Source organism: Siphateles boraxobius, unplaced genomic scaffold (assembly GCF_051911475.1).
Source record: "Siphateles boraxobius isolate OS27281-9 unplaced genomic scaffold, OSU_SipBor_1 120, whole genome shotgun sequence".
Lineage (NCBI taxonomy): Eukaryota > Metazoa > Chordata > Actinopteri > Cypriniformes > Leuciscidae > Siphateles > Siphateles boraxobius.
Window position 1 is genome coordinate 2,871,007 of NW_027508723.1, and position 12,348 is coordinate 2,883,354.

General features: G+C 34.3%; 1 protein-coding gene across 1 annotated transcript; it reads right to left on the bottom strand.

The window, feature by feature from the left end:
* Window positions 1–697: 697 nt before the first annotated feature.
* Window positions 698–11,384, bottom strand: hpda (4-hydroxyphenylpyruvate dioxygenase a). The gene is made up of 14 exons (XM_077222736.1): window positions 11,269–11,384; window positions 10,854–10,880; window positions 10,511–10,573; window positions 9,538–9,642; window positions 8,531–8,573; window positions 8,192–8,274; window positions 7,177–7,266; window positions 6,984–7,090; window positions 5,444–5,521; window positions 5,186–5,348; window positions 3,772–3,843; window positions 3,563–3,685; window positions 3,350–3,466; window positions 698–936 (listed from the first exon to the last, which is right to left on the bottom strand). Exons 1-14 carry the CDS (start codon window positions 11,269–11,271, stop codon window positions 817–819), a joined length of 1,194 nt encoding a protein of 397 aa, XP_077078851.1. The 5' UTR covers window positions 11,272–11,384; the 3' UTR covers window positions 698–816.
* Between the last annotated feature and the right edge of the window lie 964 nt (window positions 11,385–12,348).

Below are 12,348 nucleotides of genomic sequence, written 5' to 3' on the forward strand. Positions count from 1 at the left end.
GAATTTTGGGTTTTCATGAGCTGTATGCCAAAATCATCAGTATTAAAACAATAAAAGACCTGAAATATTTCAGTTGGTGTGCAATGAATCTAAAATATATGAAAGTTAAATTTTTATCATTACATTATGGAAAATAATTAACTTTATCACAATATGCTAATTTTTTTTAGAAGGACCTGTAGATCTGACTATGTGAGACTATAGTTTGAATGAATCTCTTTTCTTTGCACGACACATTGACATTACAGTCCAGAACGGCTCTTTGAGCATTATCCTGAACATTGTATAAGCATTAGTTGTATGTGTCATTGAACAGAAGAGAAGCTCTCGGTGTAAAACACACATCTGCGATTTTCCCGCCAAAAACGTCCCGAGTCCTTCACATAAAAATCAGTCGACAGGCTTTCAGAGACAAACTAGGAAGTCGGGGAAGGACTCGTTTTTTTGTTTCGTTTCAAGTTGTTCACAAAATAAAAAATTATTAATACATGAAAATTCTTACATATAGCCCCTTTTTGTACATTTTATTTTAATTCTAACATTAATTTTATTTCAAGCAATTATTTTTTTTATTGTTTTTTTTTTCATTTTAGATTTAGTTAACTATAACAACCCTCACATGTCTTAGAAAAAAATGATTAACCCATTTGACTCGTGGATGTAGCTGATGAATTTTTAAAAAAATGATACAGATACATTATACGTTACATTCTTTATTGTTGCCCTGCACGTTCAGTGTTAACTGATGGTCTCGTATTATTCTTTCACTCCAGCACAAGGGCTTGTGAGTTAACCATGTTTCTGCAGATGTGTGTGTCAGTGAAACTTCTTCGGGATGCCCTGGCTCTCCAGTGTGAGAACCGTGAGGTTTCCTCTGGCGTCCTGGTCCTTCTCAATGGCCTCGAACAGAGATTTGAAGTTTCCAGCCCCAAAACCCTTGAGGATAAGAAGACAGAGAATCACAGGTTTAATGCATACGTTTTTATGATGGGAAAAATTGGACTCAGATGAAATATGTAATCAGCTGTTGAATTAAACAAAGTTCTGAAGTAGAAAAACTGAAACAGTATTTTCTTGTAAAACTTTGAAAACTAATTTTTTTAGGAATGCACGATATGTCTGCCACCATATCGGTATCGACCGATATATGTTAACTTTGCTTGTAAAACAAACAAAAAAATTGGCCGATATATTAAAGCCGATAAATAATGTATTATTTCCTTCAGCTGAGACACTTCAGATGCGCACCGTTCATCATGATGGTTTTTAATTGCTTGAAATATGATTGAAATCACTTCAAAAAAGGAAAATACAGTTAAATGCAACATGCAAGTCTGTCATATCGGCTACATAAAATTATGAGAAAATCATTATAATTGTGTGCTTGGGACATGTCTTTTAATGGTGAGACTCAGTAAATCCAAAAGCTTGGATTTATATTTATCGGCCAATATATCGGTTATAGACTTTCAAATGTAAAGAATTATCGGTTATCGGTATCGGCTAAAATGTTCATATCGGTGCATCCATACTAATTGTTGGTTAACTCTAATTGTTGGTGTCATTGAGTTCTTTTTCTTGCTCTGTTTGAACTTTTTAAGCACCACAAAAGACAGTGCAGCCCCTTTAGTGTGGTTTAGATAGAAATGTCTTATCTTTAGGCATTTCCTTCACTTCACAAGCTTTAAAAATACCCCTAATAAAACAGGGCCTGTTCATACAGGTTGTCAGAGCTCAGACACAAACTCAATACTGTAACTGTGTTTACTGTACGTAAATACAGACAACACATTTCTTCTCATTCAGTATATTTCATCTAATGACACACGATCAACTGCACTGCGCATGTCAAAACTTTCCCGAATATTCACGTTTGTTGTTCCCATAAACACTTTTTATGTCATCTCCATGGTATTCATTTGTTGTGGATATTTGCAGTATTTATTTGTATGTTATTTATTGTGGTTTATTGTTGCATCTGTGGGGCCTAAAGGGATAGTTCACCCAAAAATGAAAATTCAGTCATTAATTACTCACCCTTTTGTCGTTCCAAACTTTTAATACTTTCATTCATCTTCAGAACACAAATGAAGATATTTATAATGAAATGTGAAAGATTTCTATCGCCTCCACTGAAAATCTATTCATCCAAAACTCTGATGCTTCAAAACTTTCATAAAGAGATTGTATAATAAATCCATAAGAATCGAGTGGTTTAATCCAGTCTTGTGAAAAGACACAATCGCTTTACGTGATAAACAGATTTAAAGAGCCTATATGCAAGATTTTCATGTATTAATTGCTTTTTTATTGACGATGTGTGAATAGCTTGTAATGAAACTTAAACAACGAGTCCTTCCCCGACTTCCTATTTTTTCTCTGAAAGCCTGTCGACTGATTTTTATGTTTAGGACTCTGACGTTTTTGGCGGGAAAATCGCAGGATGTGTGTTTTACACTGAGGGCCTCTCTTCTGTTCAATGACACATGAAACTAATGCTTATACAATGTTCAGGATAATGTTGACAGAGCCTTTCTGGACTGTAATGTCAATGTGTTGTGCGAAGAAAAGAGATTCATTCAAACTATAGTCTCACATAGTCAGATCTATATAGTCTATAGTCTCAAATATACTTTATAATCAAACTATCATAACAGTTTAATTTTAATGAGCTCATCTGTCGCTGCTGCAAACATCTCCACATCTCTATGATCAGAGGCTTTCTGAACTGATGTTTATCATTTCTGTTGTGTGTTTATTGTATTATTGAGAGGAAAGAGCAGCAAATATTCACATATTCATCTAAACGTTGCTCTCAGCAGTGGACGGCGTCGGGATATTCGTTAACAGTAAATCAATGCAACTTTTGATTTCCAACTTCTTTTTATTTTAAACAAAGAACAAAAATAAACTTCACTGTGAGAAAATCCTGATCTTGAATCACGTTCGGTCTCTTGAACGTTACGTAAACACGAGTGCGAGAGCAATAAGTGCTGCTGCAGTTCACTTAACGTCCACCGGTGTCGCTAAAAACAAGAGTTTCTCAATTCTACATACAGCACTATAATTGAGCCTTTTATTCGCATATAAACATTGATCAGTGAACCAATAAAGTTCAATTGTTCTATTTATATGTGAATAAAAGCCTAAATTGAATCTGTTTGTCTTCAAATTCTGTCTCTTCAGAAGAATTGGATTAATCAGGTCCATACATATGGATTTATTTAACAATCTTTTTCTAAACGTTTTGAAGCGTCAAATTTCAGGTGAATTTCTGCTCCATTAAATTCACTTTAAAGACGCATCTTCCAAATGAATACATGTAAATGCATGTTAATGTCAGACTCACAGAGTGGTTGTTCCTCTGGATGACCTCCAGGAAGAGCGTCGGTCTGTCCTGCACGGGTTTGGTGAAGATCTGGAGCAGGTAACCCTTATCGTCAAAGTCTACTAAGATTTTTAACTCCTGCATTGGATGAAAAAACAAAAAAACATTCAAATACATTCGTTTATCGAACAAAACACAGCATCATATCCCAACGGGAATCTTGGTTTCTCTGACCTGCAGTGTTTTAAGGTCCTCCTCCACCTTGATCTTGGCCGTCTTCAGGTTCTGTCGTAGGATTTCATAGTAGTTATCAGGAGCAGACAGGAACTCCATCCCTCGAGCTCGAAGGTTCACAACCTGATTCATAAGGACAGAGTTTCATGTTTTGTGTTTTACTTTATTTTGTTCTAATAGGAATGAAGTCATATTGAGAGGAGCCGTACAGCTTGGATGATGTTGGACGTGTTCAGGGCTATATGCTGCACTCCGGGTCCTCCGTTGTAGTCAATATACTCCTTTACAAACGCAAAAAAAAGGGAATTATAGCAGTAATATGGACACATACTATAGATTTCAAATTGTTAAATGTTTCAGTTAAAGGTGAAGTGTGTACCACTAGTGGTAGCAAGCAGAATTGCACAAAAAAATATTATTGTGGCACTTCACTAGTGTGGAATTAGCAAAAGCTTGCGAATTTAACTTATGTGCAAAATTGGAATATTGTATAAAACATTTGCAAATAAAGCACCGTTTCCATCCAGTGAGCCGAAGAGAACAAAATCGTGATTTCCAGATAAAGTGGCGCTAAATATCAGAAAAAAATGTAAGTTGCTGCAGTAGGAGAAGCCACTTTATATAATAAATGACTTACGAAACGCAATAATCACGCATGCTGTTTGGGAACAGAGCCATGTAAGAGTATTTTTACCGAACCACTTTGACGATAGACTTTGCTCAGGCATTTCAGATTCGGTTAAACGAGATCAATCCGCTGGTTGGTCCAGTTATGCCGTCCCATCTCGCAAAGTCACATGACTTTTGTTGATGCACATCAATGAATTCATCAGTTTATGCACAATTTAAAACAATTATCTGACTCATTTGAGCGCATGCATTTTCAGAATCTATGCGCATCTTGGCGTTCCCGTCCTGCATTTTTTAATGCGATATCCCATAATTCACATAAAAATAGGTGGATGGAAACCGCTAAAGATAATCTGATTGTTGGATGCGACAGTTTACAATCAGATTTCCCCAAATACTGTCTCTATATATGTATTAACATCCAAAAATTATGAAATTAAACTAGATGGCACAGGCTGATCGATCCTTTACATGCAATCTACAAGCAATCACATCATTGCCGCATGGCACGAGCTGATTGGCCTCTGCTGATCCTGCAGCCAATGAGATTGCTTGCTCAACATTTAAATAATCTGGTTCAGTGTTTGCTGTAAACTGGTCCTGTAGCGCAATTTGCTACAGGATTAATTTAAACAGTAACTTATTTCAATTTTTCAGTGTATAGTAATATATTTCAGAATTTTATTGTTAGTTTTACAACTAATAATAATAATAATATTCTGGTCAAGTTGTGCAGCCCTATATATAAATACTTTAAAAAAGATTATGTTTACCTGCATGTCATTTGAACATTAAACAAAATCAGAGAACCATGAAAATTGTTAAATTATTGTAATTATTAATTAACTTCAAATCTCAGGGGGACTTCAACTAAATATGAAGGGGTTCGGCTGACAAAAATGTTTGGGAATGTCTGTCGTAATTAAGTCAATAAAAACATATATGAAATATATGCAAGAACTTTGATGATTTCTAGGTATCTGCTGGAAGAACCTGGATTTGTGATTTCTTTTTCCCGGTTGCTGGTTCATTAATGGGCATCTTGATGGTTTCCTCATAATTGGTAACTACGATGGATCTGAGAGCGCTGTACTCGGTGTGGATCTGTTTATCATCGATGGACCAGAACCTGTGGAACAGCAGACACTTCTGATACCTGCAGAAACAAGACAGAGAAAACGTGTTTTTTTTGCCAATTACATTTCCACGAATTTGTCTTATTGATTTGTTTGTTGGGTGTGTGACCCTCACCAGTCCGATACTGGAACCATTTTATCATCTGGCTGGTTTCCAACAATGTGATCGATGAAGCTTAAATGTCCTGGTGGCCTGTTGCCAGAGAAGGAGAACCACAAGGGGAAAAACGTTTTCGAGAAGTTTCATGTTTTTGAAGTTCTAGCTATCACAGTTTCATGCATTTTTGTATTCTGAAATGTGTCATGCATGTTTCTGGCCTAAGAAACTATATTTGTATGCTCACATTATTGTGTGTGTGTGTGTGTGTGTGTGTGTGTGTGTGTGTGTGTGTGTGTGTGAGAGAGAGAGAGAGAGAGAGAGAGAGAGAGAGAGAGTGTGTGTGTGTGTGTGTGTGTGTGTGTGTGTGTGTGTGTGTGTGTGTGTGTGTGTGTGTGTGTGTGTGTGTGTGTGTGTGTGTGTGTGTGTGAGAGAGAGAGAGAGAGAGAGAGAGAGTGTGTGTGTGTGTGTGTGTGTGTGTGTGTGTGTGTGTGTGTGTGTGTGTGTGTGTGTGTGTGTGTGTGTGTGTGTGTGTGTGAGAGAGAGAGAGAGAGAGAGAGAGAGAGTGTGTGTGTGTGTGTGTGTGTGTGTGTGTGTGTGTGTGTGTGTGTGTGTGTGTGTGTGTGTGTGTGTGTGTGTGAGAGAGAGTGTGTGTGTGTGTGTGTGTGTGTGTGTGTGTGTGTGTGTGTGTGTGTGTGTGTGTGTGTGTGTGTGTGTGTGTGTGTGAGAGAGAGAGAGAGAGAGAGAGAGAGAGAGAGAGAGTGTGTGTGTGTGTGTGTGTGTGTGTGTGTGTGTGTGTGTGTGTGTGTGTGTGTGTGTGTGTGTGTGTGTGTGTGTGTGTGTGTGTGTGTGTGTGTGTGTGGCCTGGTAAACCCTACATTATGGGGACAAAATGTCCCCATAAGGATGGCAATATCTGAAATCCTTGTTCGTGTGGGGACATTTTTTGGTCCCCATGAGGAAAACAGCTTATAAATCATACTAAGTGATGTTTTTTGAAAATGTAAAAATGCAGAAAGTTTTCTGTGATGGGTAGGTTTAGGGGTAGAGTTAGTGTGTGTGTGTGTGTGTGTGTGTGTGTGTGTGTGTGTGTGTGTGTGTGTGTGTGTGTGTGTGTGTGTGTGTGTGTGTGTGTGTGTGTGTGTGTTTTCATACTATGGAAGTCATATGGGCCCAGCAATTGTTTGGTTATCAACATTCTTATAGAGGTTTAGAACATATCAGCAAATGATTGACAGAACATATATTTTTTTTGAGTGAACTATCCCTAACATTATATCTGAACGTTAAGGGAACATTCCATTTTGTAATCATTATGGGAACGTTACTTTTAAATGTTTTCTGAACATTCCCAAACATTTTTTAAAAGATCTTTTAAAAAATGCAACTAAAACATTCAAGAAAAAAACAACTTTCAATGAATGTTGTATAAATAATGTTTTTGCAATAACGTTTTGAGAACATTATTAAAGACCAGATTTTCTTTCTCTAAAGAACGTTTTCTTATCGTTACTGTAAGAATGTTTGTTCTGAGAACGTTCCCTGTAAAATCACTCACAGTTTTGGTAACAGAGGGTCTCTGAACAACGGCTCCTGGTATCCTGGCAGAAACAAACCTTTATACGGCCCCATGTACTCAACAAACGTGTGTGTCGTGTCTCCGTACTGCAAAACACAACATCAGATAAGTCATACTGTTCGTTTTGCAGGCTTTAAAGTAAGTGTATGTCTGTAAACACATGTTGGCGTACAGTTTGAATGACAGTGTATTTGACTTTTCCTCCTGTGTCCTGCTCCACCCACGGCTCTCGGACGATCACTGCTCCTCTCTCTTTGGCTTTCTGCGAACGCAAACACACATTTATTCCAAAGTCCCTTCAAGGTAAATCTGTTTACGCCATGCAGTTATGTTTTAGGTGATGGTTGTGTTACTAACTTACTGTTAACTGAATATACTGTGCAGAACACACATGCATTTCGCAAAGATACTTTTGTTTTTATCTTATTATATGCTTTTGAGATTTAAAAAAATTTGCATTGTGATATTTATTTCACATTTAACCCCATTTTAACCCTCAAATTGTCATTATTGTAATGCAGAAACTCCTCCTGTTTGGCAATAAATGTGATTAATTGTCATGAAAATAATGTCTACTTAAGTGCAATAGTATATGCATTAAGGATACATGCAACTTGTTTTGAAAATGTTTGCTAGCATAATGCATACTACTGCATTATGAGTGGCGTTCAGTAATCATTTTGGAAATAAATATTTTTCATGTCTTAACTTGTCTTTATTTGATTGTGAATTTATAGCTTTTTCCTGCTTTCTCAATGATAACTTTCAATCCTTTTAGCCTTTTGTAAAAATCCCTTTTAAGGAAAAGGCCGTTCCTTAATGACATCATCAAGAAGTGACATCATTTTTGGAGGGAAAATAACAGCACAAACATCAGTAAATATTAGCTATAGGTCTGCAGGAATAGTAAGAGTGATACACTATAAAAAATGCTGGGTTGTTTTAACCCAGTTTTGGGTCAAATATGGACAAACCCAAATGTTGGGTTAAAAATGTAACTTAAATTTTTAACCCAACGGCTGAGTTAGTCCATATTTGACCCAAAGTTGAGTTGAAACAACGCACCATTTTTTAGAGTGTATGATATGAGAATATAGACAATCATACTACTCTGATGTTAACTTGACACCCTCACTGAGTTATTTATGCAGCATTATGAATATTATTATGTCAATAATGTAACAAACCTTGACTAAAAAGTCACAGTCCTCCACTTGAAAAGCGACGTCTTTCACTCCGTCTCCATGTTTCATCAGATGCTCCCCCATTTCTGTGGAGCGAGAGACTAGTGAGCACTTGGTCTTTTCTCAAACCAGGATCATTTTAACACAGAATAAATAGAGTAACAGAATCCTTCATTATCTTTTCCCATGTGTGAATACTGTCATATGCTTTTCATGACAGTTAAACTCATTTTAACCCACAAAGGTTTTTTTTTACCATGACCGTTTTCATATGTTTTACATGACCTGGAATTAGATCTTTTAAAACTACAGTGTTTATAAAATAAATGAAATGGTTCATACCCTCATTTCCAGGGTTCAGAGCAGACTCGAAGACGAATATTATCTGTGAAAAGAACAAATACTTTTAACTCTGTGAGGGATTTTGAAACAAATATGCCTGATGGGTTTTGAAACTCTCTGATGCTCTACGGTCGAAACATTTTTTACATTTTTTAATTTTTACTTCATCGGAATGGAATGAAACTTGGTAAAAGTTTTAGCACTTGTTATGTGAACACAAAACAGGTTAAATGATCCTGAAAAAAAACTTGTGCGCCATCAAAAATTAGCACATTGAAAATGAATTTCATAGTGGAAATGTTTGGTACTGCACCCAAACAAATCTTCAGAATTTTTGCGACATTTCAACTTAAAACATTTATTGCTTTGATTTTCACGCAGTTTTGTTTTTGAGTAAAACATGTTTTGAAAAATATATTTCATTTAAAAATTAAAAATTGTATTTTAGTGCAATTTTCATAACAAACTTAAACCTCTATAACTTTCTTTTTATTACTCTTCCTCTCGGTGTCTTGAGACCAAACTGAAGTCTGAACTCCAAAGCATTCAAGATTTATGACAGTTTAAAATAGAAATTTAATTTTCAAGTCTATGCTAAAAAACTCAATAAATGGATTATAACTACTGCCTAAATATAATGTAAACGCATAAAATCCCCTAAAGATACAAAATGTTAAATAAAAAACAGTTAACACTTTATTTTACAGTGTCCTTGTTACACAAATAGTAATAACTATATAAATTATGCATAATTACATGTAACTAACCCTAAAGCAAACCTAAGCGTAGTCCTAACCCTATAGTTTACATGTACTTAATTAATATTGCTCATTACTTAAATGTATAATTACACTGTAACTGTAAAATATATAGTGTAACCAAAAAATATTATCAACCTAAAATCCAAATTGTATTTATTTCTAATCATTTTAGGGCATGACATGAGTGATTGTATGATGTGTGTGTAGATGATGTCATGTGTGTGTTGATCCTCGACACACACACACCTTGTCCTGTCTGATGGCATGAGACACCAGTTCCCTGCTGCCCGTCTCCAGACCTTTATACGCCAGCGGCTCGAAGCCAAACTTATCGCAGTAGAACGCCGCGGCCTAGATCAACAAGATAAGATGCTTATCGGACAGGATAATCAAATCTAAAATATCTGTAGAAAACAACATATGAAATTAATTCAGTCTAAACAAGCAGACAAAAATAGAATTCTAGGGTTCTTGGCTTGGTTCTAGTTTTGATACTGTCATGCTTAACGGGTTATTTTTATTTTAAGTCATAAAAAAATGAATTAAAACTGAATCCATAAAAGGATCACATGACGGAACCCCTATAAGATTCTATATAGAACATTTCCTTATGAAAGTAACAGGACAAAAATATTCTATTAGGGTGCAAAATGAGCACAAACTATTGGTTAATATGTAAACCTGTTGCACTGTGGAGATCAGACGAGATGAACTATTGCATCACTCTGAGATTAACATCACATTATTGATCACATCTTCAGAGAAGCGTTCCTCATATTTCAAGCCACTTTAAAACAAGTGAAAGCTACTTTATAACAGTTAAATTGTGCCAACAAATGTATATTCAGTGCAATAATCTTAAACGCTTTCATTTAAACCTTAAACTTTGCATCAAATAATCTTTACTAATACAAAACTATAATTCCTGAAAACCTTTTTTTAGTCAAGATTAAAAATTTCTGATAAAAATGAGCCAAATTATCAGGTTTTAATTTCAGTAAACCATCAAAATACAGTCATAACTTCTGTATTCAAACAGATTGATGATATTTTAGTAACATTGAGATACTGTTTTTTTTAATGTCTATGGTTTATATTATTTTTTATTTCAATTTTAGTTATTTTATTTATTTATGGTCTTAATTTTATAAATATTTTTTATACTATTTACGGTTTTATTGTTATAACTATAATAACTCGGATTTGTCAGAAATCTCACCTGTTTGGCGTTTCCCACCCAGAACTTCACATGGTGAAACTTTAAAAATTTCCCTCTCTCTGGCTGCAACAAAAAATAAAATAAAAATCCATAAAATATAATATATTTACCAAAATAGGCTATTATATTGGTCACACTTCATTGTTAAGTTTCAGTATTATAGGATTAAGGAATGTAGAATAAGATCATACAGAATAAGGCATTAACATGTGCTTTATAAGTACTAATAAACAGCCAATATCCTAGTAATATGCATAATAATAATAAACAGCTATTAATAGCGAGAATCGGACCCTAAAATAAAGACCCGATGTGTTATAGTTTAAAGTCATAGTCATGTTACCTTCTCTCCTTTGTCAGTGTATGAAGTCTAAAGAGAGAACAGACATCATTTAATATTAATCAAACAATTATACATTCATACAAACATTCTGAAATAGACATTTTTAAATAAAAACATTCAGAAATTTAACTTCAGAAGACTTTATGACAAGACAATATGCATTTTTATTGGCATTGAGGATTCCATGAAGAATCTTTAACATTCATGTAATCTTTCTATTACATAAAGCTTCTTTACTATAGCAAGAAACGGTTCTTTAGATATTTTAACAAAAATTTTGTTATTTTAAGAATTGTTCACTGAAATGCTAATGTAACCATTAGCACACATTTCTGCATCACAATTTTATGACCATAAATGAATGAAAATATTGAATCTTAATCTGTTTGATGTAAATGCAGTGCACGGGACTCACCATGTCGAAGTTCTCGTGGGGTTTGTGTGTCAGAAGAGCTGTTGTACACACACACACACACACACACACACCCCTGCTGTTTTATGTGTGTCAGTCACTGGACCTCAGGTTCAACAAACCTTCAATCTCATCCAGCCAGAAGAGCGTCTGCACACACACCCTCTCAGGCCGACACACACATCTCTATCGCTTAAAGGAAGACAGTCATTTGATGCATTTTATCTGAAAATAGCGCAAATGTATTGTGACACTTTTACTGTAATATCCAATAATAATCAAACTTCCCCTTGTAAAGTACCTTACTGGAAAAAACTGCTTATATATCATATATAGCACTGAAATTGCAATTTTACATCATATATAGTACTGAAAACAGCACTTATATTTCATATATAGCAGTGAAATGACATTTCATATATAGCACTGAAAATTGCACTTTATATATATATATATACTGAAAATAGCAATTATATATCATACATAGCAGTGAAATATGATAAATTTATTTATCATATAACACTGAAAATAACACTATATCATAAAAAGCACTGAAATAGTACTTTATATGTCATATATAACACTGAAATTGCAATTATACATCATATATACTACTGAAAATAGCACTTTATATATCATATACAGTAAAATAACACTTTATATTTCATATAGAATACTAAAAATATACTTTATATGTCATATAATACATACTGAAAATAACACTATATATCATATACAATACTGAAAATAACACTTTATATATCATATACAATACTGAAAATAACACTTTATATATCATATACAATACTGAAAATAACACTTTATATATCATATACAATACTGAAAATAGAACTTTATATCATATACAATACTGAAAATAGAACTTTATATCATATACAATACTGAAAATAGCACATCATATACAATACTGAAAATAACACTTTATATATCATATACAATACTGAAAATAGCACATCATATACAATACTGAAAATAACACATTATATCATATACAATACTGAAAATAACACTTTATATCATATACAATACTGAAAATAACACTTTATATATCATATACAATAC

Coding starts and splice junctions, on each gene's coding strand:
- hpda (XM_077222736.1), bottom strand. Junction 10,574..10,853: donor ACACTGACAAAGGAGAGAAG/GTAACATGACTA, acceptor TTTTTGTTGCAG/CCAGAGAGAGGGAAATTTTT. Junction 3,467..3,562: donor AGGACCTTAAAACACTGCAG/GTCAGAGAAACC, acceptor CATCCAATGCAG/GAGTTAAAAATCTTAGTAGA.